This window comes from Macrosteles quadrilineatus, unplaced genomic scaffold (assembly GCF_028750875.1).
Source record: "Macrosteles quadrilineatus isolate MER2022 unplaced genomic scaffold, UCM_ALF_1.0 Scaffold_4__1_contigs__length_99947679, whole genome shotgun sequence".
Lineage (NCBI taxonomy): Eukaryota > Metazoa > Arthropoda > Insecta > Hemiptera > Cicadellidae > Macrosteles > Macrosteles quadrilineatus.
The window spans coordinates 34,656,992-34,684,413 of record NW_026542597.1 but is presented as its reverse complement, the minus strand read 5'-3'; the positions used below and the strand labels follow the sequence as shown (position 1 = coordinate 34,684,413).

At 35.5% G+C, this 27,422-nt stretch overlaps 1 protein-coding gene across 3 annotated transcripts; it reads left to right on the top strand.

Annotated features, from left to right (window-relative positions):
* Positions 1–26,722, top strand: LOC128992512 (E3 ubiquitin-protein ligase Godzilla-like). Of its 3 annotated transcripts, none has more exons than XM_054416122.1 (11): positions 1–281; positions 4,914–5,026; positions 10,771–10,917; positions 12,068–12,263; positions 20,387–20,489; positions 21,169–21,277; positions 22,470–22,644; positions 22,937–23,139; positions 23,857–23,959; positions 25,059–25,161; positions 25,474–26,722. In XM_054416122.1, exons 2-10 carry the CDS (start codon positions 5,015–5,017, stop codon positions 25,151–25,153), a joined length of 1,143 nt encoding a protein of 380 aa, XP_054272097.1. In that variant the 5' UTR covers positions 1–281; positions 4,914–5,014; the 3' UTR covers positions 25,154–25,161; positions 25,474–26,722. The 3 variants fall into 3 exon arrangements, with proteins under 3 accessions (XP_054272097.1, XP_054272095.1, XP_054272096.1); XM_054416120.1 differs by having other exon boundaries at positions 21,169–21,286; XM_054416121.1 differs by lacking the exon at positions 1–281 and adding an exon at positions 462–532 and having other exon boundaries at positions 21,169–21,286.
* The last annotated feature ends 700 nt before the right edge of the window (positions 26,723–27,422 follow it).

Sequence of the window (27,422 nt, the reverse complement as noted above, 5' to 3'; positions counted from 1 at the left end):
TGTCAGGGATCGTGATGTCTGTCAGTGTTATTTCTGAAGGCTGAAGTTTCTTTCATTAATTTGTTCTAATAATAATTACGATCGTAGATTGACTGATATTGTTTTCCTTTAGCAGTTTAATTAACTAGCATTTAGGGAGTGAGTGTTAGAGTCAGTTGTTGTTGTCAAGTGTTTATATGTAAGAAATAATCGTAGTTTTACGGATCACCCTGCAATGACTACATTGCTTTCTTGTTATCAGACATTTATTGGTACTTCACTGTAGCTCAATGTATACAAAGGTAAAACGAATTGTAAACACACGAGGTCTGTGTTATCAAGTTATCATCACATCAACTCCTCATCATAAAGTTAAATCTCCTTTGGTTTAGCCTAGGCCTAGTGATTCTTCGGGTAAACTAGGCCTAATTTTTTATAGGCTGACCCTTTAGCTACCAGATATTCATTTATAGTAATAGTAAGGCCCTGTGCAGTGTAACTTCAAGGTTAATTTTGTTCAATTATCTTAATCTTGTCATATCTCTGGACCTAGGTAAACAGTTGTTTCAAATTCATTTAACATTCACATTGTTTTTGTTTTGTCCATAGTTGTTTAATATTTATAAGGCAGAGGATACTGGACGTGGATTAAAAGGCGTCCTACTGTCATAACCTAACCTAGGCTAACTAACTAAACTTGCTGGATTATGAAAAAATCAAATGAAGGTTAGGGCCTAAATTCTGTTCATAAAATAAAATGGTAATTATTTACCCTATTTACACTGGGATTTGATGTAATTTTTATATGTCTACTTACAGTATTTTTAACGCTGAATCCAAAAATGCAATCAGTTTTGGGCGGAGAGATTCCTAAGTGGTCGTACAGTTATATAATTAATATTAATATTAACATACTAGCTGACCCGGCGAACTTCGTATCGCCTAAGTTATAGGTTTCCCCTAAGACAGACCGATGGAAAGAAAGTACCGTTACGTTTAATTTTCAAGATGATCTCGTTCGCATCGCTCAATCACGTCCTGGTTGAAGTTCGTTCGCTACGCTCACTCACCTTTGGGTTGGAGCTCGTTCGCTGCGCTCACATGCCTTTAGGTTGGAGCTCGTTCGCTACGCTAACTCGCCTCCAGGTTAGCTCGTTCGCTACGCTTACTCGCCTCCAGGTTGAAGTTCGTTCGCTACGCTCACTCACCTTTTGGTTGCAAATTAGCTGTTGTCATAAATGTAAAAGAAATAATAGTGCTGCACCCTGTTGGTAATCCTTGTAACTTTAATGCTATTGAACATCATAGAACAGAACCAACTTGTTTAATTGAAACAGCTGTTAAGATTCATTAATTCCATTTCTCATAAGGTTAACATGGGAAACTCCAGAGCCACTGGGGCGGAGCCCTTTTAAGAATTTCGAAACAGGAAATAGTTTACGTCCGATTCGCATACCTACAGAATTTACACACCAAATTTCATAACGATCGGTGAAGTCGTTCCGGAGGAGTTTGCAGACAAACACTGTGACACGAGAATTTTATATATTAGATTTGTGGTATGGACGAGTCCAAGTTCTAGTCGCGACTAACACTAAAAGGGGTGGAAGGTTTGTGGTGTGGAAACAGCTGACAGTTGTTTACATTCACTAAACAGACAAAACCAAACATGACATGTCATAATCGGAATACCATTTTAAAATGATTCAATCTCTAAAAGCAGACGGACTTCTAAGACGTTCCAAAAATACAATTACACAAAAACAATAACTTAGGCCTATATGAACTATTAATAAAATCAACATGTATCATTAATCAATAAATGTAATTTTACTATCGTAAATCGCGAGGATTTTTAGCCTATACAATAACACGACCGCATCACCAAATGCCAAATTGATACTGTCAACTGTCACTGCCACTGAATTGCTGTAATGTAGTTTGCTAACCAACCAATGGATTATTACGCTAAAATGCGCCCAGAAAATAGATCCAGATTAATAACATATGCAATAGCAACTTATTAATTATCAAGTAAGTTTAATTATTGTTGCCGATTTAGAAATTAGTAATGGCTGATATTTGCAATGCTTGTGACCAAAATTTTTATGAAACGGTTGTGTTCGATGATAATGAAATTAAAAGTTTTTTAATTAAGCACGGGGTTGTAAATAACGAAACGAATTGTCCGAGGTGTCATTCAAACATTAAATTGAACGATAAGTGGTTTTTCAGATGCTGGAACAGAGTTTCAATTAACAAGAAGAAAGCCAAAAGGTGTGAGTGGGTACGATCTTGCAGAGTAGACACCTTTTTCGGCAAATCCAGACTACAAATTCGTACGCTTTGGCGATTAGTCAATCATTATCTTTTTTTTGACCCACCCCGGCAAAGATTCCTGGAAACAAATCTCAATCTGTCAAGTAAAACTGTTGTCGATTGGTATTCGTTTATTAGAGAAGTGTACATTGACGACTGTGTAACAAATTCTGAAAGACTAGGCGGGCCAGGTGAGATTGTTGAAATTGATGAGGCGAAATTTGGTAAACGTAAATACAATCGAGGGAGGCGAGTGAAGGGAAACTGGGTGTTGGGGGGAGTGCAGAGAGGCTCGACCAAAACATTTTTAATCCCCGTTCCTGACCGCTCAAGGCGCACGCTAATTCGACTAATCCGCCGCTGGGTTTTGCCCGGCAGTACGATTATTACCGACTGTTGGAAGTCGTACAGCAGATTGCGGGAGTACGGCTTCCAACATTTAACTGTGAACCACAGTACTGACTTTATTGATCCCGTCACGGGTGCACATACAAACCGAATTGAGCGGTGTTGGAGAGACGTTAGAGACCACATCCCCAAATACGGGGTAAGGTCCAAACATTTCATCGGGTACCTGGCGGAGTTCCAATTCAAGAAAAGGTACCCTAACAACAACCGAGTCCACGCGTTTTACAAGGCCGCAGCTAAGCTGTATAGGCCAAAATATTAAGCAAGGTAGGTTAAGTTAGAATATTTTCTGCATATATTACTGTAGTAGGAAAGTTATAAGTTATGTATTATATTTTAAACTAAGGTAACCTAATCTAACCTAACCTAACCTAACCCAACCCAACCTTAATATTGATATTTAAATAGCATTTTATGTAAGAAAAGGCATGTGAGGAAGATAGGTCGGACTTTATGCGGATTCGTGACTGTATTAAGTCCTTTGAAGTGAGGTTAGATTAGGTAAGTTAAAGGTTAGGTTATAATGAACTGATTCATTAATTTATGCAACTTCGAGACTGTTTTTGCACAATTAAATAGTGGGTGAAACACAATGAAATAACAATATCAAAAATGCTGGCGCATTTTTGATATCGTTATTTCATTGTGTTTCACCCACTATTTAATTGTGCAAAAACAGTCTCGAAGTTGCATAAATTAATGAATCAGTTCATTATAACCTAACCTTTACCTTCCTAATCTAACCTCACTTCAAAACACTTAATACAGTCACGAATCCGCATAAAACCCGACCTACCTTCCTCACATGCCTAAATAAGAACTGATTGATGAACTGATCATTTGATTTCAAAACGAATTGATTTGATTTCATTCCGCATTAGATCAAGTATAAACAGTTGTTTGCTCTTCTCACTCAGTCCAGTCCTCACTCCTCACTCTTCACTCAGTACGGACAATGGTACGGACCCGTCCAGACCACGCCATATTAAAGTACCATTACCTTCAGTACCGCTCAAATTATCCTTGTTAGATTCGTAATCCTAACCTTCGTTTTACGGCCGCTACTGCCACTTAGGAATCTCTCCGACCAAAACTGATTGTATTTTTGGATTCAGCGTTAAAAATACTGTAAGTAGACATATAAAAATTACATCATATCCCAGTGTAAATACGGTAAATATTTGCCAATAAAATTATAAATGCCTCAAATTCTTACAAAAAGACGTAGGCTACAGTTATGAAGAAATGGCATTCTAAGCAAAATCTTTGACAAAAAGTTAATGTCATTGATGAGATTCGATCTAGATACCTTTTGTACATCAACCAAAATACTCTTTCCACTAGACCACTACACCACGGACACCGATACGGTAGCTATGGAATAAATTGTAGCGTTGTGGTAATGGTGTTCCGGGCCCCCACAACCCATTGATGTCACTGCCGGACGCCTAATCTACGTTCGGTTACTGGACGCTTAAATCCTCTGTGTATTTATAAACAATGTTTATTGAGATAATTTTGTCAAAGTCAAATGGTTTGTAGGCTATTTGTTATGGTACTATCCAATCCTAGGTCTTCTATCCAAGGTTTCAACCATTTTCAGATGATTGCAGGATTTTCAGTGAGTTTACTGTTTCAAAGGGATACGACACATTGACATTTGCACACATATTTTTATGGCATATTTTCCTCATCAGCTGTCGGAAGACTAACAATCCCATTAAAGTCTAAAATTTCAAGCGATGTTCCCAAATTCAGAATTCTCACCCTGGAGAAATTGCATCAGAGCTTCACCATAAAACCCTTATAGCCTAAGTGGTTTTTCTCCACAATCACTACAAAAATACTACCAGTTTCAATTATGGGTCCTTTTTATGATGAGAACCCAAATACATAGATTTGATATAAATTTCAAACTGTAGCCTACAGTATATTACTTATGACTCCGGCAGCAGTGGAGGCATCTTGTTGGCAAGGCCAAAAACCTTCTTAGGTTCAAGTGGCCAAGGAGGTAAGGTAAGGTAAAGCCTACAGTATAAATTTTACTCAACACTGATTTTGCTCAGCACCATGCACTTTCTTTCCCTGTGTCTCACTGTTCGTTATTGGCCTGTTTGAAACATTATGTAACTTACACACATACAGCAACTTAACTTAAACGCATTGTTAATTTTATAACTTGTCTAAAATGTTGTTTTGATTTTCAGACTAAGAAGATATAGAAGGATTTTCGCTCAGTTACAATCACCATGTGCAATCCAATTTTGGAAGAGTTTTACTTTGAAACTATCCAATAGACTCAATCATTATGCTCTATAAGGTAAGTTCCTAAAGGCCCCCATCATGCATTTCTACCATTCTAGATAAATATAGTGTACTCCCTCTAACCCAACAGATTTTCACCAGGGCACTTCCGAATTCGTGAAAATAAAGGACCATTAGAAGCTCATCAAAAAAATACTTAATAAACAACTGCAACAAGTGAGCAATTTTTCTTGTAAAAGCTGATGTGTAATTAGGCTAATGAGGCCTATTAGAATAAAAATGTCATATAAATACAAAAATACAGTAACCTACCTATGTTTTAAGAACAATATTTTCTCGTGCAGTAATTTAGAAAAAAAATATAAATAAAAATAAATAGCCGGCTGATCAGATCAGACAAATCCTTGTCCAAATTATCAAGTTTCTAAGTTTTATCAATCAAAAATGGTAGCCAATCAAAATATTTTAGTTTTAAAATAGGCCTACCTAAGTCATTGTACTGAAAAGCATAAGATGTGCAAACTATTATGACATTTTATGACCAACCCAACGGTACCTTGATTGTAAAAATCGGTTAGTAGGCCCTACACAACTAAAATACACAGTAGGCCTACATTTTTTCTGAGATCTAGCATGGCCCAGACCGTGGTGCCGTCCTCCCAGAGGCGTAACTAGACGCCAATGCAACCAATGCGGTGTATCGGGGCGCAGGCCTTCAGGGGGCACAAAAAACTGATATTCTGGAAAATGTTTAGCAAAAAAATATAACAAAAAAATATTACAGTCACGGCACAACAGAATGTCGGTGACTCTTTGGTTTACTATTGTTGTTAACTCCTCGGCGCGACGTTGAACATCTGGGCTTTAGGCCTACTAATAGAAAACCAGGCATTTTAGACATGATGGTTTACATGATGGTGGACAGGTTTACATGATGGTTTTACATTGTTTTGACCTAAGGAACAAATAGGCCTTTACATTAACGTTCCAGAGAGATTTTATAAGTTTTACTCTGTAGTCTTGTAGATGTTTACACTAAGTGTAATTGTAAATATATTAGATAGTGTTAGAAGAAGTTTTATATTTATATTTTTAAAGAAGAATACTGTGGTTGTGGATTGTATTGAGAATGGTTCTCCAAAAAAAAGTTTGCAGCCATCAGATCCAAGGTCTTTTCTTTGGACATAGTAATGTTTTGATTTAGGACATTATGTTAATTTTCTTTCACGCTATTTATGTTTTTTTGTATAAACTGTAGTGCTGTATACCTACATCATAAGATTTGGGCATTATAAGATTCAATTAATAAGTAATGGACATTGAGAAACTTTTCCAAAATTTTACTTTGATACATCATGAGACTAATTGATTGTCAATGAAAGATAGCTTTAGACACTGTGAAATTTATACTATTCCAATCGCAATTAGATCCCCAAACTGATAAAACATTTGTAAAACAATATGTAGAAAACCTTGTAACATTAAGTGTAGGATACAATGATCAATATAAGCTACTTGGATTTCGGCGATATTTTTAAAATATGGTCAGTTTTTACAATACTTTTCAAGTGTGAATCACATAGACAACTCCTCTTAACTGGTACAGTAGAGTCCCGTTAGTCCGAAATGGTTGGGACCGGGCCCATTTCGGATTACCGAATATTTCGGATTAAACGTTTTTTTGTTTTTTTTTTACTTTTTTAAAATTTTAGAAAATTTTTTTTTACTTTTTTGAAATTTTTGAAATTTTTTTTAATTTTTGAAATTTTTTGGGATTGTTTTTTAGATTACTTAGACCTAGTGGCTGCAGCATTATCACTTCATAAAATCCATTTGTGATTTGGGGGGATTGGAACCCTGGACGAAAATAAAAAATGTTAATAACAAAAATTGTGAAATATTTACTAAAATACTCAACAAAAAAGTCTATCTTGCCTGGCCGCTACAGAATACTTTGACGAGATACAGCTAACTGTGTTAAAAGTTTAATAAACAAAAATTAAAAAAAATTCCTAAATAATTTCAAAAAAATTTCAAGTTTTCAAAAAAATTTCAAAAGTTTTCAAAAAAATTTCAAAAGTTTTAAAACAAATTTCAAAAGTTTTCAAAAAATTTCAAAAGTTAAAAAAAATCAAAAAATTTTCAAAAAAATTTTCAAAAATTCAAAAAAAAAATTTTAAAATTTATTTTTTGGTTTCGGATTAAGCGGACTTTCGGATTACCGAAGTTCGGATTATCGGGACTCCACTGTAACAACAAAAGATTACAACCAGTGTTTGGTCTGTAACTTTGTTATCTCAGTTAAGGAGTGACACTTGGTGATAAGAGTGAAATGTGACGTCACACTACAAATCTTTGCAGAGCGCTTTTAAATATTAATTTCCCCTCTAGTTGGTATTTTATTGACTCAACTTAGCATTTATGAATAAAGGGAAAACTTATTTTAAGAACCATTGATTTTAAGAACCATTGGTGTTGGCGAATTACCTTATCAAGCATTCTATGCAGTAATCTATATAATTTATACGCCACATGAAACTTTGTCGGTTGATCTCCTCCGCCATTTCTTAACCGATTTTATCCGTTGACGTCTCATTGGAAAGAGCGTATCGCGTAGATTTGCAAACTGGCCTTGCATTTTTGAAAAAGTCCCTTGGGCTTTGCCCCAGTGGCTGTTAAAGTTCCCATGTTATCCTTATGAAGAACATAATTGTTTACATTTTGATCAGCTGTATACTTTAATTGCTGTTATTTATTTTTCAATCCTATGAAACGCATTGCTTACATTTATTTACTATTTGAGTTTGTGTAAACATAACCCCCAAGATGGATCGTGTTAGTATGGTTGTATCTTAAATTTGTGTATTTATCGTTGCTTTGTGTCGCTATGACGGATCGTGTTAGCATGATTGTAACTTAAGTTTTTGCATTTATCGTTGTTTTGTGTAGCTATAATTTGTTTATTTGTTGTTTTTTTTTTCTTTTAAATGCCTCCGACGTGACGACAACGAAACATAGACAGGAGGCGCAATCGTGATAACGACCGCAGCTACAGAACAGTGGCGCATAGTAGGCTTAAAGTCAGCACCTGACCCTGGACAATCTCAACTATTAGGTTACAAATGCGCCCTAACACTACCCCAAAATGACTTTTCGTTCTCAATTAGCCCTCTATCAATGACCTGTGTTGCCTGTACAGCGAGGCATTTTGAGAAGGAGAAAACCGGCCGGAATGCTTTAGGTTTATCAATAACGAAGATAAACATGGTTTGAGTTACACATCGGTGATCTTTGAGTTGACTCTTTTAAACTCATTGTAAATATGACTGTTATTCGTTTTGAAATAACTCCTGTAATACTTTGGAATTGCTCGAATTCGAGCAACATGTACACTAGTTTGTATGATTTTGCCTCACTGTCACTGACAAACACATTTCTTTAAATAACTTTGTTAATAATCTTTTATTCAGCTAATACATTGTTATGGAAAGTTTTACTACATAATGTTAGACATAAACTTTCTTAAAAGAAATTTATAGTTGATTGATCAACGAAAGACGATATGTTTCTCTCTAACTCTAACTGATGTTTACTCAGTTGAAAAATAAGGGAGTGTTGCTGAAGGTCTAAATCCCGGAAGGTCTAATTAGACCTTCGGCACACAATTTGCAGTTTGTACTTACTGATGGTCTAAACGGGCAGAAGGTCTAAATCCCGGAAGGTCTAAAAGTACAATCAAAGCAGAAAACTCATCCACTGGTACTGTTTTAGACCTTGCAGGATTTAGACCTTGGGCACATAATGTATATTTTGTAAATAAATGTTTATAAAATGAGAGTAGCTGAAGGTCTAAGTCCTTTAAAATTAAAATGATCTCAGTGAATTGTGACTTTTGACAGTGTTTCGGTCAATTGATGATTTCTGTTACACAAAACCTTCTTTTTAACCAAGAAAAACTTAAACAACGGGTATACCATATAAAAACCCATATACATGTTGAGGGTCGTTTTAATATGCCCCTCAACTTTAAAATATAGAAAACTAAAGGGTGACATAGAATTTTTTCATAAGCACATTCTGTGCTCGGTTTATTTAACTATTTTCCAAATAATTTCAACCAATTTATTTGAGTAAAATAAAACAGACAAATAACTGGTAAAGTATAGATGGAATGTCTACTTCAGTTATTATAATCTATGGTAGAACTTAACAAGCAAAGTGGGGGGTAAGCCGGTTCAATACAAGTATGAAACTGTACTGATCAGCGGTGAGACAGGAACCAACAAAATGCCATGGATTTTTAATCCATTGCTCAATCAATGGAGAAACAAACTCACCCTTCAATGTTCATTTAGGCACAATCAAAAATATACTTTGAAAATCATCTGCATTTCATATTTTGAGTTTATAGCAGAGGCTAAGTCATTTTTAATTGCAGTAAAGGGAAAAGTAATAAAGGTGGCCAGTAAGGAAAATGTGTGAGAATTTTTATAATGTAAGAAATTATACTTTGTTCACAATATTTAAAAAATCTATCCTCTCCACTTGGCCCTTACTTTTAAAATAATACCTAACAGCTGATTGCTACATACATTAAATACAAAAAAGTGTTGGGAGAACTTCCTCTTAAACCTCCTAAATATTGTGAAGTATAGGCTCTGAAACTTGACCTAAGGATGCTTTGTGGCCAGTTTAGTGTATTTATCTGTGTTTCTCACATTCTGTTATCTTACTCCATGAGGCTTAGTGATAAGAGTTTCAAGATTGGCATATTTAGACTGTTCCAAATCTCATTTTTAAATGGCTAAGCTTTGACTGTAAAAGTATTAAAGAATAACGTATAGTTATTATGACTTTTTACTTTTAATAAATTGTGCTTGTTTATTTAAAACTTGTTAGAATTTTTTTTTACTGGAGATGCATTTCACACAATCACTTTGTAAATAGCTTGAAGTTTATCTCTTGTTATTTGTGAAAATATTTAACTTCTGACGGTTATACTTAGAAAGAAGCAAATAAGAAAGTTAATACTGCAGATTGCATACAAACCTATATTCATCGTGATTTGGTGGATTCAAGATGGTGGCCTAAAATGTGCTCTATGTCCAAATAAATATACTTTTAGGCAACAATGATAAGACAGGATGTAGAGTGAAGTTAGAAAAAACTCATTAAAAAGTTACCCTTAGTACATAAGCCAGCCCTATTCTTTTTTGGGGAGAAACTACAGGGTAGTTTTTTTTTAGTGTTTTCCTAATTTGAGTGAATTTCCCTGGCAGGCGATTTATTATTGTTGTCTTTATGGTATTGTTTGGCCCTTGATTACCGAGATTTTTTGTTTCAGTGTGCCCAAAAGCCAAAACATTGGTCAGATTGTTTTGTTAGTATAAACTATAAACTATTTATATAATACATTTTTCATTGGCTCAATATCCAAAATGTTTTTTCAACTTATTCTCAACTACCAGTAGTTACTTCAGTTAATTTTTTAAAAATACAACCCTAATATAGCACAAATTACTCAAGTAAGGCTGGAGGATAAATCTAGTGTTTTTACAAACCGCTGAGCCAAATTAAAAAATCTACTTAGTAAAAAGGGGATGAAATGAATGTTGCAGCCCAAAGTGGTTTCTGTTATAGGATACAGTTAACTGTCATAGTCAGATTCCAGGTCCATTTGGCGACAATAAGAGGTTTTACTAATCTAAAGTGAAATAAGCAAGGTTCTTGAAAAAGTAGGTTCATTGAACTGAACAGGTCTACTCTATCAAACTACACCTTGTACTATGTATTGTGCAGATTGACTTGGTGGTGTTGGCGTCGTGGCTAACCTGCGTCACAGCTGACATCACTGTTTACACAAGGTCAACACATAGACAGTTGGATGTGGAGTTCCGTGATGTTCCAGCCAGGTTTGGGATGTCCATACCCCCAGAAGGACTTAGGGTGTGTATTGATGAACCTTAATTGCAAAGTGTTAAGGATTTTTTTTTGTTGGGTTTTCTTTTTTGTGCCTTACAGTTTTTGTCAGACCCCATATGGATTAATTAATCATTCATTTAGTTATGCCTGAGATGTATCCCAGAGAGTGTACTACGATAGATAAAACATACTCCCATAGTAGATTTCTCATCCTTATGGAACAGCAGAAGACAATTTTATTGTTAGTTCTGTACGGTATACTGCAGATGTCGTGTTTTGTTTACAATTTGTTTCTTGCCACTTCAGTAATTTAAAACCTCGTTAAACCAAATAATACAATCTAATAATAAACAATAGCTCGCCCCCTAGTTATATAACCAAACAGTAAAGTACTAATCAAGAAATTAACCCTAAAATAATATAAACAAAATTTTGTTAACACCAGCGCCCAATGTCATACATGAACTAGACACGAAAAACAAGCTTCAAAATTTACAAAGTCTACTTGTGTTGGTTAGTCTATGGTACTACTGAACAGTTCATTACCTATTTCCTCCCTAAGTTTTTGATACTTAGATTGTTAATGTTACATAAAACACGTGAAATGAAATGAAATGAAAATCCTTCTTTATTGACATTAACTGTAACATGTCTGTAACATGTGACTGCAATCAGCAATTAACAGCTGCTCACTCCCTCAGTGGCTCAGACTCAATTGAACTATACTCTGCTCTCAAAATGTAGGCAGTTTTAAGGGGAAGAAATCTATCCCCTCCGCTTGATCCTTTAAAACAAAAGCTCAACAGCTGAGGTTTGCTAAAACGTCAATCAGCTGCAATATATATAAATAAATCAAATAAGTAGTGAAGGAACTTTCACTTATTTTCATTCCAAACTGGCTTCCCCTTACGTGGGAATATTTTGATTTATACTACTCTCCATAGGCAATGCTAACACATACAGTAGTTTTGCCTTAAAATGTTAGGTTTGAAGTTTCTTGCCGCAGATTAGGTATTTGTTGGTCCCTTTCAATGTCATTGGGTTATGCTCAGTTTCACAGTAATTAAAATAAAAACAGCTTTAGATTTTAAAATCTCGATGAATTATGAATGGAAGAAACTAAACAGAATGAGCATTTAAAATATTTAATTACTTATAAATTGAAATATTTCAGGCATTCCTAGTGTACGCAGACCCACCTGATGCCTGTTCTAACATGACTCGAGCCAATCTCTCAATACCTAACTTTACCGGCCGCTGGGCTGTTCTTATCAAGCGGTATGGCTGCCTTTTTGAGGACAAGGTGCGAAACGCACAGGCCGCCAACTTCGACATTGCAATCATACACAATGTCAACTCCAGCGAACTAGGTTAGTTTGGTGATGATATGTTAAGAGTACTGATGAATTTCTCTTTAGTCAGAGTCTAAAAGACTTTTTACTTGCTGCTTGTTAACTTTTTAAATGTGAAATAGTGTATTTGTACACATAATGTATATTTTGTATAGCTAACCTCTTATTCAAGGCGTTTTAGAAATAATTGTACAAAACTAAACAGGTTTTTTCTAAAGAAGTTGGCAGTTTCTATTAACATTGCATTTTCCCATCACATCGGCGTCGGGCTTGTGTGTGGAAGGTATCCAGTAAAGCAAAGGGTACAGTGAAAAATTGAACAATAGTTGGGACAAACAAAAATGAACAACATTGCTACCTTGCACCCGAAGATCATGGCGCTAAAGGCTGAGCTACCGACTCACCAAAGTTTGTCGTGCATAGCACAGCTAATAACTGTGACAGACTTGTTTATTAAATGGCTAAACAAAAGCAAGAAAAGCCTTTTTTTGGAGTCAGAGATTGCTCAAACCGTAACCATTGTGGCCGTTCAACGAGGCTACCTTTTTTAACGTAAAATCGTAAAATAAAAATATTCAGTAAGCATCCTCTCCTCCTCATCGTAACTGCACGACTTTTGAATCGTACCAAAAACCTCGAAGAAGGTTATGGTAGCAAGTTTTCAAGTTGTGGTACAAGTCTTAATACCATCTGTCCAGCAGTGAAATATCATATCAGCTTGCTACTGATGATAAACTCAGTGCTGCTGTAAACCAATGGTTGAACTTGAAGGCGGAAAATTCCTACAAAGAAGGTATAGAAAAGATTTTGTATGCCATGATCAATGCCTCAATTAAATTTCTGTGCATGTAGAAAAAGTCAAGGAGTTTACCTTCAAAACACATTTAATAACAATTTTTGAGAGTAGCTCTTGTACTTTAAATATTTACAACTAAAATATATTTAAAACATACTAGTACAATTACTACAGGCCTACTACTAGTAGTTGTACTAGGTTACTAGTACAATAAAAATACAGCAGTATTTGCCATTTTTGGCAATCTTTGATCTAGTGTACAGGTAAGTTAATTATCTTGTGTGTGAATAAGTGGTGAATTCAAAAGTGGTGACGAACTTCTGAACTTTCAACATTATGAAATACTAGCAGAGTACCCGTCCTTCGTACGGGGTTGGCAAATAAGTATAAAATGCTTATTGCAGTTATACCCGATCTTTGCGTTTGCGATGTGAGAAAACACGGTTTGAGAACATTTGCTTCCTCAAATTTACGGTATGCGATAGTATTACACATCTACCATAGCCATAATGTTCTACTACTTCAGCTACACAATAGAGAAAGATAGAATAATAAAAATTTGCAAAATATCATAAATTATTCATGAAATTAAAAACATAAACATAACTGTAAACAATGCTACTTTGACATTTCTCATTGTGTATCACAGTTTTTTGTTGCTGCTTAGTTCAAATTAGCTGTTTTCATAAATAATGAAAAAAAATAATAGTGCTACACCCTGTTGGTAAATCTTATAAATTTTTAATGCTTTTGCATATCATAGAATCAACTCTTTTAGTTGAAATAGCTGGCTAAATTCTTTAATTCCCTTTAAATATGAATACTCAGAAGGTTAACATGGGGAACTGCAGAGCCACTGGGTCGGAGCCCGAAAGGATTTTTGAGATAAGAATATGCATTGTAAGAAAGGGGATTAACCCCGTACCCACGGTGCTCATCTATGCAGACACTCTGTTCACATTACACTTAGTCGACCAGTTGGTGTGAACAGAGTTGAACAGTAGCATGAGCATCGATTTACAAATTCCTTTCCCAGCTGATGTGAGCTAGGCGATGACCGCTAGGGCTGACTTCCAAGAAACACCGTTAACCTATAAGCCACACACCCTATCGGTAATCAGCCAATGAGAAGGGCTAATGAAGAAGATGGAGGGGTCAAGACTCTTGGAGCTGGAGGATCTGAAGGAAAACATCGAGGAGATCACCACGGGCCACCGGAGAAAGAAGATCGGGAGTTTGGGAGTGCGTGTATCGGTGCGTGTGCTTCTGGGACAATTAACAGTATGTAAAAAGAATAAAATATATAACTAAAGTTTTGTCAAACATTCAAGTCATGTAATTTGTCAGTAACTAATTCTTTTAAATTTTCAATTGATTTTCTTTTCTTGTAAATTTAACGTTGTAAATTTATTTATCTTATTATTGTTGTTTTTTGCATTTTCAAAGTTTTCTTTTGCTGTTGTAACACTTTTAACTTTTGTTGTTTTCGTAATTTAAATTTTTGTTCATTACACGTTGAGTAACACCCTTAAGCAGTCTTATGTCTCATTAACCTAACACCTCTTCACTAAGCTAAGCGAGTGTAACATTTAGGAAACTTAAACTTAAAGTGAGGCATGGGACTCGCATGGTGGAGGCGCCGGGTAACAATAAAATACCCAAATAAAACACTAACATAAATAAATAAAACACTCTGTTAACATATAACATTTGTTATATGTTAATCGGGAATGTGAGCTATCATCATGCCAAATTTCAGCCCAATCCGACCAGTATTTTTCGTGTTTACTTGTCACAAACATACATACATTCATACATCCAAACTTTCTTATTTATAATATTAGCAGTGTTGGGGAAGCTACTTTTAAAATGTAGCTAGCTACAACTACTGCTACATTTCCAAAAAAGTAGTTTAGCTACAGCTACAGCTACAGTTACGAAAAAGTAGCTAGCTACAACTACAGCTACAATGAAATGTAGCTACAGCTACAATTTTAGCTACTTTTCCAAAGACGTTACTTTTTATTCCACGCATATTACGTGAATGTAAAATTAATTGCAACTACATTTACATATTGAACAAACATTTAAAAAAATGTCAGTATTGTATCTAACATTACTTGGAAAACAAATTATTCCTAGATTGTATTTAATTTGTTGGCATTATAAACCTAACATTACAACAACAGAACCAAATAGTTGGGTGTCCCATCATATTTAGTAGGCTACTTATTTTTAAATATTGCATTATTTTTAAGCATCTTAAATGTAAATTTCATTAAGTTCAAAGGACATACATCCAAACTATATTTTAAAAGCTAATTTTATTTCTTTAATATAGATTCATTTATAGTATAGATGTCTTATATCATCAATTAAGACCAATAATAAAACTGTAAAACGATTATTTAAAAATACTTTTTGTGTTACAGAGCCTAGCCTACTTAAATTGGAGTTTATTGCCTTTCTTTACTTTTAATGTTAAAAACGACATTGCTATAACTTTTAACCATAGTGATAAGTTACTTGTTCTATGAATAACACTTTTCAATGTCAAGAAATCGTCCTTTATTGTCATTATGCATAGGGCAAATTTTGCTTCAACCTATTTGGTACAGAAAACAGTATATTCAGCAACTTATCCTGAAATCGGCTTTTAATTTATAAACATGTTGAAATTTGTAAAGTAAAAATAATATGTAGGCCTACTTTGGCTATGTAACAACTTGGCTATAGTAGGCTTGTTCTTGCAAGGACTAAACGGATATATTCCTAATAATTGAACTTGGAACTTTTGGTATTCGTCTTAAACCATAGCATAGCCTAGGAATAGTCCTATACAAGAGCTGTTAGCAGGAGCAAACTATGCTATTTTTTCAATGTAAGTTTCATGTTATATGGAGATTTTTTTGTTACAATTATCATGTAGTCTAGGCATATCTTAAATCTCATCAGGTAATTTCCTCCTTGTTAATTTAGTAAACCCTTGAAAAATATTCGTAATCTAACTAAGGAAGGGCTTGTGATGATTGTGAACCACAATCAACAGCTGAAGCAAAGGTTGATTGACCAGCTTTCCCATTATTTTAAGGTTTAGTGTTGGTTTCCATTAAAACCCAAGTTGAAACACTATTGATATAATAAAGAAACTAAATTGATTACTAATTTCCCTGTCAATCACTTACAAGCATTCAATAGCTTCTCTTGTCACCGGTAACGTTTAAACGTCGTCTGCATCTAGCCATCTAGCGATTTTATTTTATCTGACAGTAATCATAGTATAGAGTGGTAAATTAAGGAAATGAGAGCCAAAAATGTGGATAACACTCATTTAATGGCCTCCATGTCCACACAACGTTGTAATAGGGAATGAAACGGCTGCAACCAGCTGTATGAAGCCAAGAAAGTAGGCCTAATTTTTTTGAAAATCTCGGTTCTCAGTTTGAAAGAGGTTGTTTCACGTAAGGTTGAGGTTATGATAAAACTCACTATCTCAAACAATGTTAATGTAGCGAGAAAAGTAGCTACAATTCCGCTACAACTACTTTAAAAATGTAGCTAGCTACAGCTAAAGCTACAAAATCTTAAAAGTAGCGTAGCTACAGCTAACGCTACAAAAAAAGTAGCGTGCTACTGTAGCGTCGCTACTGTAGCGTCGCTACTGTAGCGTCGCTACTGTAGCGTCGCTACTTGTAGCGTCGCTACTTGTAGCGCGCTAATTCCCAACACTGAATATTAGTAGGACTAGCTGTAACCCGCAGGCTTTGCCCTGTTTAACTTCTTAATTTTCAAGATGATCTCGTTCGCATGGCTCAATCACGTCCTGGTTGAAGTTTGTTCGCTACGCTCACTCACCTTTAGGTTGGATCCTTTTTTAGTGAGCGTCTACTACCCAAAAGGAAGATGCCTGCCACGTTTCAGGTTCCTAGGTCTTATGGTTTCTGATATTTCGTGATGAGTGAGTGAGTGAATGAATGAGTCAGTGGTATTTGAGCTTTATATCCCCCTATAAACTTGTATTTCATCCCCATCATCATCAGAGCCATTCAGAGAAAGCCAGACCCCTAACATCAATAGTTCCTTCAGAGAGTCCACATTCTCTTCCAATGATGACTTCCCACCGTTGCCAGCAATTGCAAAATCTCCGTTTGAAAATGATTTTTTAGAAAGGGAACTCGACTCAGACTTGAACCCGACAAATTAACGTCAACTGATTTTTGTATTTACCATCTCAACATAAGAAGTGCACGACACAAAATAGATGAGCTTTGCGCCTCCTGGAGCCAGCCTCCAGACATACTGTGTCTCTCGGAACACTGGCTGCATGAGGACGAGCCTCTTATTGTTCCTAATTTTACTTGTGTCTCTAAATTTTGTCGAGGTTCAGGTTTAGGTGGTGGTGTTTGTATCTACTATAACAACCATAGTATGTTTAATCTTAAAGTGTCAAATTATAGAAATAACATGGTTCAGAAGCTATGTAAAGCCAATTCCTTCGAATTTTGCGTTGTAAATATTAAAATTGTAAATAGTATTGTTTTTAATGATGACTTGAATTTTTTAATTGTTTGTTTGTACAGACCTCCACACAATAATGAACGAGAATTTATTAACTCATTTGAAAAGTTAATTCATAATCTATTGAAAAATAATATGTTAATTGTACTGTGTGGAGATTGGAATATTGATTTTCTTAATTCTGTTAATCCAAGTATTGAGAAGCTAAGAAATATCTTTTTATCTTTCAATTTACGTGAATTGGTTAATCATGCCACTAGAATCACTGACACCAGTGAAACCCTCCTTGACAATGTTGTTACAAATTTAAACACTGAAATAGTTTCATGTCGTTCATTTATAAACACATTATCAGATCATGATTCTCAGCTAGTATCAATAAGAACCAATTGCAAACCAACAGAATTATTTGTTAAGAAACGATCCCTCTGTAAACGTAATATTTCTAATTTTAAGGAAATTTTGTCTCAGGTAGATTGGAGTAGATTGCACCAGGTCAATGAAGTAAACAGTAAATTCAAATTTTTTCATGGTATTGTCCAAACATGTTTTAATAGATCATTTCCTTTAAAGAAAATTAAGAAAAAAAGGGGGAAACACAAAAAACCATTGAGTAAGGAGTTGAAAGATTTTGCCAATAGTAATGTCGATTTGGGTATTCTCGTCCGAAATACTAAGGATCCAGCCTTGAAAGCACTTTTGAAAGAGAGAAAAAAACTGTTCAGGAGGCTTTTGATTCAGGAAAAATGTACAGATATCTCATGTGAATTAGAGAAAGCTGACTGCATGCAAAAGGCCCTTTGGCATATTGTTCGTAGAGAGAACTGTGAGTTGAAACCTTCTTCTTTACCCATCTTAAAATCCCAGGATTCATTGGTTCAGTCACCTTCTGAAGTAGTAAATCTTTTTTCGAAACATTTCTCAGGTTCTTTTGTTGGATCTACATTCGGTGAATCGTCTACTGCAGTCAATCTTGTCCAGCAGACCCCTCCAATGCATTCTTTGTTTTTGTCTCCAGTTACTTCCAGAGAGATAGAGCAAGCAATTCAATCGCTTAAATCAAAAACATCTACAGGCTCTGACGAAATATCCAGCTCTCTTTTAAAGCAAATGTACACATCCATTTTAGACCCTTTAGTTTATCTGTTTAATGCTTCCATGTCATCAGGTATTTTCCCCGATATTTACAAAACAGCAAAGATTGTCCCGGTCTTCAAGAAAGGTGACAAATGCGATGTTAACAACTATAGGCCGGTTGCTCTTCTTCTTTGCACTTTATCAAAGGTAATGGAGAGGGTTATGTATTCCAGGTTAATGAATCATCTAGACATGAATAACATTCTCATACAAAACCAATATGGCTTCAGAGCGGGTCGCTCAACCACTCAAGCAATTGTTGAGTTTGTTCAGGATGTATTATCCAACCTTGAACAGCGCAAACCAGCCCTGAGTGTATTCTGTGATCTTTCGAAAGCTTTCGATACAGTTAATCACAATATTCTTTGTGAGAAACTGGAAAAATATGGTGTTCGAGGAGTTCCACTAGCTTGGTTCCGATCGTATCTTTCAAATAGAATGCAATTTGTTGAGATTTCAGGATTTCGGTCGCATCTCGCTGAATGCAAGTTCGGGGTTCCTCAGGGTAGTATTCTTGGACCATTGCTTTTTATCGTGTATATTAATGATCTATCAGCACATCTTCATTCAGCTAAATCAACCTTCTATGCGGATGACACAACCTTACTGTTTGGAGGTCCATGTTCCAATTTGCAATCTCGAGTTGAAGAGTCAGTTAGTTCACTTTTAAGTTGGTTATCGCTGAACAATCTTAGACTAAACTCCGATAAGTCCGTTTTCATGCAATTCCTAACTCTCAATAAGATCCCTGAATCCGTCTCGTTGAATAAGTTCGAGATAGAAGAGTGCTCTGTTGTGAAATTTTTAGGTCTAACTGTGGATAAAATGTTGTCATGGTCCAATCATGTATCACAGCTTTGTTGCAAGTTGAACTGCATCTGCCATGCACTTAGGACGTTGCAACCTCTTCTTGACTGGGAAATGTTAGTAGCAGTCTACTATGGTTGTTTTTTCTCAGTCATGACTTATGGTATTGAAGTCTGGGGTGGTTCTTCCCATGGTGATAAGGTCTTTACCGTACAAAGAAGGGCAGTGCGTATCCTCAATTGCTTACCACCACTCCATTCATGCAGAGGAGTCTTCCGGGAGAACAACATTTTAACTTTGCCTTCTATATTCATCTACAGAGCAATAATGTCTGCAGTAAATCATCTGAAGGATATTCCATCGGTTGGTCAATGTCATAGATACCCCACTAGGCATGGAGGAGATCTTCGTACTCCATGTCATCGTCTGACCCTTTCTGAAAGGAATGCAAATTTTTCGGGCCCATTTTTCTTTAATAGGCTTCCTGAAGAAGTAAAGCAGTGCAGTTCAAGGTTGGGTTCTAATGGTTTTGGGAAACTACTGAAAAATTATTTGGTGGAAGGTGAGTTTTACAGTACCGAAGAATTCCTGTCTGCCTGATCTCATTCAACATGGCATTTTTATTTGACTTATTTGTTTAAATCTTTAGAATAAAATAGATTTAACTAATTATTTTTTGTTTTGATTTAAATGCTACTAGACCATATAATGTATTTGACGATTGAGATGTACATTGTATAATTTGTACCCAATTCATGAATAAAACATGTCTATGTCTATATATATAGATTTATTTAACTGACTATACAAAATTGCTATGTTTATGGTTTAAGTGTCTAATTTGCAACGATTAAATTATTTTTAGGAAAATTCATGATTTCAGAACCAATGTCAGCGAACAACCCAATTGGAATTCATATTGCAGCTGTGTTTGTCAGTGAACAAACTGGTCTAGTACTCAAAGACAACTACATTTACAATGAAGGGTGAGTTCATTTTTGGCAATCTTTGATCTAGTGTACAGGTAAGTTAATTATCTTGTGTGTGAATAAGTGGTGAATTCAAAAGTGGTGACGAACTTCTGAACTTTCAACATTATGAAATATTTATTTAACTGACTACAAAATTGCTATGAAATATCTCTTAAAATTAACAGGTAAACGGTTGTCTCAATAATAGTAAATGTTTTGTCTAAAACATGTTTTTCTTCATTCAAAGCCATGAATAGTAAAAAGTAAAATTCTTCAATTTTTTAGTTTTGTCATATTTTTTTCTCACTAAACGTATCCTGTATCTTTTTATTTTGTTTTTAAGCAGTACTTTGATCTGAGGTCAAAGGCCTTATTACGAACCCCATGCTACCCATCTTGGCTATACATACACACATCACCTTTAGCAAATATTCAATATAGGGAATAAGCTATAAGCTATTTATTAACCTCATGGGTAAGACCCAGCCTCGGAATGGAAATTTGCTTAGTCTGCAGGATTGCTGCGGCGGCGGTATTATTTTTTTCTTAAACCCACTCTAGCTTGCATTACAATGTTTCTTAGTTTTAGTTTTTAGTTAAAATACTACGCTATTCATGAATACTATTGCATATGAAACTACAAAGTGTTTTTATGGTTGAGTATAACATTATAAACTAAATTTATATTTTGCAGATACTACATAATTGTGGATGACGACTCACCGTTTGATATCAATACTCACCTTTTGTATCCGTTCGCCGTTGTTGTGGGCCTCTGTTTCTGCACCATGCTCGGCTTCATGGTTAGTATGGTCAGTAGTAAAAGTAAATACTCTATTAACTTATATCATATTATTAAAAGAATTTGTTGGATTTTGTGTGCAGCAAATCGACCCCTAAATATTAATTTTTATACGCTTATAGGGTATCAATTTAAAGCTCTTATCCTCTAGATGTGCCTTATTTGGATGATATCTCGTGAATGTCCTTCGTCCTATAGGCTTGAATTCTTTTGTCAATCATCTGAACTGTTTCAAGTTTACATTAAACAGATGGCCATAATACAATTTTGTGAAAATATTATATTAGATTTGAATACGCATTCTGATAGCAAGACGTTTTGGCGAGCCATTAATGCATTAAAAATGAAATCTGACAATATTGTGGGAAATATTTCACCAGTAAAATGGGTTAGGCCTAAACATTTTAACAGTTTGCTAAACCCCCCGCTCCTGGCAGGTGCGATAAGTTATGTGGAACCTCTAGTAGATAATGCTAGATTATATTGTGAGTTTACCAGAGTTGAGTTAAAGAATGTATTGACCGCGGTCAAGGCTGATAAAGCCCCAGGCATGGATAGAATACCTTGCGAATTTTTTTAAAAATGCGCTCGATAATTTTTTGGACTATTAACAAATGGTTATTTAGATTAATGGTTAGATTAAGTTCATGTTAATTGAGTCCGGATTAATAGAGCTGTGTAAGTTCTCACAATTTTTGGGTTGGACCTGGCTAACAGTAGAGATTGGGTTGGACTGGAAGTAATTTTTGAGCCAAGCTCGAGTCGGTTAATTACTATTAGACATGTACTACTTGACTTTCAAGCCTAGGTAAATTTACTCTTGAGATTGCAGAAAACATTGGCGAAGATAGCACTGTCGGTTGTCGGAAATTCATGATTTTGCAGAAACTGCAGAAGATGTTCTTAATTTTGCTGTGGGGCTCTCTCTCGATTTCTCTTTGTTCTCAATTTTGTCACAACCATGGCAGACGTTCCCAATTGTCAAAATTATCAAAGTTTTACGTGTGTCAAAACATGCAACACGTTGTATTATCAGGGAAACTAGTCAGCACCTGTTAATGAAAAATGTTGGCCTACATATGGAAGTAAGATAGCATGTTTTGTCGTAAAGGAGTCCAACAATATGAATGAATTATTTGTAGTATTCTACAATTACAATACATTGTGTTCTCAGACCCGATGTTTGTCTACAGGTAGTGAAGTGTATCAAAGACTACCGCAGAGCCAGAAGACACAGGTTACCTGCCTCCTCCCTACGTAAGATACCCATCGCCAAATTCCGCAAGGGAGATCCTTACGAGACTTGCGCCATCTGTCTGGATGATTTCATCGAGAAGGAAGAGCTGAGAATTCTACCATGCTCACACGGTGAGTTTTAAAGAATTTCCTGCGATTTGGGGAATTGATAAATATTTTCAAGAGTTTTTAAACAGGTCTTGATGCAGTTTTTGGAGAGAGGATGTAATGTGTTTTGGGTACATAGTCCGTTACTCTGCGTAAAAAAAAAAAACTTGTGAAAGTCATTATTTAAACGGTTGGAGTATTGTTTTTAAGATTGCTCAAGGTGTCATGTAGGACGTTGTTTAACGTAGCCTATATTATTCTATTTGTCAACAACGCAATGTTTACTTTCTCTAAATCGTTTTGTGGTGCTTCACAGCATATCACACCAAATGCATAGATCCGTGGCTGACCCGGAATCGCCGTGTGTGTCCGGTGTGCAAGCGCAAGGTATTTGCTGCAGACGAGGCGCGGCCCACTGCCTCGGACAGTGACAGCGACAGTGAGGTTGATGACAGAACACCTCTCGTACGAGCCAACAACACGTCTACCCAGGGCGGCACCTTCTCCAACTCCTTCCTGGTTTGTTGTTTAGATTTATTATTGTATAGTAAATAAGTGCTAGCGTCGACTTTGGAACTTAACAATCCATCCGCATGTTAAAGTTGTCGCCAGTTTTTTATCAAAATGGACGTAGTTGAATTGAGCCACGGACAGATTGCGCCGCAAAATACTCTGAGACTAAATATTCAACTAAGGTCTTTTTGATAAAAATTTGAAACAGCTGGCCTATCTAGATGGGATGTCTTCTTCGCTAAACAAAAGTCAATGGTGTTAGTCGCAGTAAAATCTGTTTTTACCAATCAGGGCACTTAACTGAGCAGACAAATAACAGAAAATCTGATTAAATGCAGTTTGAAAAATTTGTAAAAAGAAGTAAACTATTGTAAAGAAATTACAGTTTTTTTTGCAGTTAGTAAATGCTATCATATAATGTATGTGAATTAATATTTGAATCATATATTGAATCATCTAAATTTTTGTATTGTGTACGTATGTTTTGCGACTTTTACGACTAACCGACACAGCTGAACAATCCCAACTCAGCCACTTAAACTGACGTTTTGTTTTAATCTACTCTCTTTAGATGTCATATATTACACGGAATATCAGTGTTATATTATTGCACCTTGTATCCATGAGCCCCTGGATTCTGATTTTCCCTGATCAGCTAGATAAACTATTTCTTCAAAACATACAAACCTGATGTCTATTGAGTTGTTAATCTGTTGGTTGCAGAGTAACACATTGAGGCCATTGATCAGTGGACGAAGATCAGCGTCAGAAGTCTATAACACAGATGCAGGACCATCCAATGCCGCTCCTTCCATACAACAGCCAGGTAAGACACCTTACTAACTGACGGATCGTCTGGCAATGAATTTGATATGACGACCAAAAAATTAGATTAATAAAAATCTTGCCTTTACCTTTTATTGATTCATGATCCAGCTGGTCTTAGCTAGGAGAAAATCTATCAAGGAATTTCTCACAACGTCCCGCATTTGGGGGATTTCTTAACCGTCCACACTCCAACATAATGCATAATTATTTTTGTCTTACATTAACCTCACTGCTCCCCACCACCCACCATAGACTACTGATCTCACAGTCAATCTGAAGAAAGTGAAGAAATGCTATTGGTACAAGCCACTAAAGCAGGAAACCCACTAGTCCGACGCTCTCCGATCCGACAAAATTACTTTGCATGGCTTTAAATGGACTGTAACCAACTAGTCCGACGCTCTCCGATCCGACGACTTTGCTCTCTGGGGTGTTGTTGTTGGACGTCGAATCGGCTTTTTCTCCAGTCTGCAGCGTGCACCAGGCCAAGATTAGTCCCTTCACTAGCTTCAAGTGTGTCATGAGTATTGACGACAATGTCCAATACAGTGTATCAACACATTGTATAAACAAATATATAGTGTTTGAATCTTAGCAATTCTTTATACAGTAGGTTATAAAATCAGCCTGACCATATTCTGATGCTTTCAATGATGTAAGTTCTATGTATTCGAGTTGTGATTGGTTCTTAAATTGTGGACCAACTATTATGCGCACAAAGAATTATCGGATGGACAAATAACGACTTCTTACTCTAGCAGCCAAAATTAGGAAAAAAGCCAGAAAAATCCAATTCCTCGTCGGTTACTGACGGAGTCTGTCGGACCATTGGGTTTTGGCCTGAAAAAGTACGGAAGGCGTCGGAGACTTGTTGGACTGGTGGGTTTCCTGCTTTAGACCAGCCAGTAGCGACCACAGTGAAAGATAATGCAGGAAGCTGGTCTCAAACCAACTAAGTCTGGCACATTAGCCCAAGACACTATTTTTGAACTAAAATGTGTAGTTTTCAGCTTAAAATGTTCACCTTTATCTCTGTTAATAGATTAATAAAATGATTTGAGTGGTAATATGATAAATGTGTGTTTCCCATGTTTCAGGAGAGGTTCAAGCAGTAGCGGAAGTGAACCCTGAGGTCCATGTGTCCACATCTAGGGTAGAAGGCCCCAACCCTTTTGCCGACATGAATATTTAGTCTATGAGGTAGATAAATTCATACACTGTTCCAACTTCTAAAAAATATCAATTAAAAAACTAGGCCTATATGTATAGATTGTATACACTAACAGAATCATTTTATGTACAGTGAAACCTCTTGACCTTACGTCACCTTTATGTGATGGATGATTTTTTTTCAAACAGTTAAATTAATAATTTTCCAGGAGTAGGTGGCCACCCTGTCTTAAAATGATGGAAAAGATAATTAAATCACAGAATAATCCGGTTCAAAGGGTTGACAAGTTTTACAATAATCTCCACCAAAACTCTATTATCAACTTATGGTTTTTCTTGCAGGTTGTCATTTGGCTACGCCGCTCGCACTAACGCCGTGTGAAATACTTGTTCCTGGTGTAAAGTTGGTGTGGAGGACTCGATCCATGAAAGACTCGTTCTTTTGTCAAGCTGGTGTTAATGACTCATTCTCTAGTGACTATAGAGTTTTATCCATGCAACGCATCTATTCATTGTACATACGAGCTAGTATTAACCTACTTTAAGTCATATTTTAACTCAGATCTGCGTTGTTGACTGTACATCAGATTATTTAGCTTTATACAATTTTGTTAAATATTCATTACATTATTTTATTGTAAACATAATTGCAATGTTGTTTAGTAGATTTATTTCCTTTTATAAATATGCAGCTCACATTAGTAAATTGAGTTAGATTCAGTTTTAGAAATTCAATTTGTTATTAGTTTAGATAATGATCAATGAAATATTAGGCTTTTAGTTAGTATAAAATAATCTTCACATAGTAAAACAGTAGTTTGAGATTAAATTGAAATTCAAAATGTGTACAAGTTTAGATGTGTCACAACTTTTTGTAGCTATTTACAATGATAAAGTGTTAACACTAATGTGGTGTCCTTGATAGAACTAAATTAAAAGTCTCAGGGAATTTTAATGTTTTTTTTAACCTCATCCATCTTTAAGATTTGATTAAATACTCCGGATCACGAGTGTTCATAATTTTAATAGTTTTGGTGAAATTGTCGCTTAAGGAGTGTTTTTAAAAATTTAAACTGGCTTTATACCTTTTTATTGTGGATTTCAAATTTTAATGTTGGAAGTTAAAGTTTACTATTATTTGTAAATACTAAATATTAGTTATTTTAAATACACAACTAAACACATTTTTCAATTATACAATGCTTTCTTATTTTATCCACTAAATATATTAGGAAAGAACATGTTGTATAAGATTATTTGATTGTAAAACTCATGTTGTATAAAAAAAATTACCTACATTTGATCATAGATAAAAAAAGTTTACGAAAGCAAAACTATAAATAATGCAACCCTACGATAGCAAAATTAATCTACATAAAGTTACATGATAAATGTCTCATCTTTACCAGTATGACACATTGTTCCACTTTAAAGATGACCAACACTCTTTATTTTATACAAAACAAACCAAATACACATGCAAATTGTATATATTGTATTTATTGTTTTATGTTTATTCCACTTTACTGCTGTTATCTGTATTATGGCTGTAATTGTTTTATGTGATAGTAAATATTTTTACTGATTCTTATCTTTCTACTTTTTAAATCCTACCTCTCCTAGCTTTAAGCTACAGCTGAGTGTAAACAATGAATACAAACCCTTTAAGCGAAATGCTTATAGTTAGATTGCAATTTTGCCGCCAAAATGAGCTTCACGCGGCCGCTGCTAGGATAGGCCACACTACTCTTTACCTCTCTCTCTAGGCCGATTCTTCATCTCACTCCCTCTCAGTCAGCTAACTTGGCCGCACGCTCGCAATAATCTACATAGCGGCCGCCACAGGAACTATCCAAAATTCAAATATTCCCAAACTGAATTTTTAACAAAGGCAATGCACTTCTTACAGGTTTTGTATTCATTGGTGTATATGTACACACTGATCAGAGTGTTGACAGTTAGGTCTGTTTTGCTCTGATTAGAACAGCTGTTTATGTAGTAACCAAGCTACACAAGGCATCTCACTGCCACATTGATCTTTCACTGACAATTCATTGGGTTATGTCAAGATTAAAAATAAAATCATGTCAATTATCTCAGTGTCTATTGAGTAACAAACCAATGTCATGCTTCACTATAGTCTGTCTAAAAATTGTGCGGTTGGAATTCAATTTATGATTTCCCTATCATGGGAAATCTCCCACTCATTTACCCTTTTCTACACTGAAATCCCCTTAACAATCATCTGTTTTATATTGCAGACCGTGTTTTAAGAAGCGTTTGTTTATCTG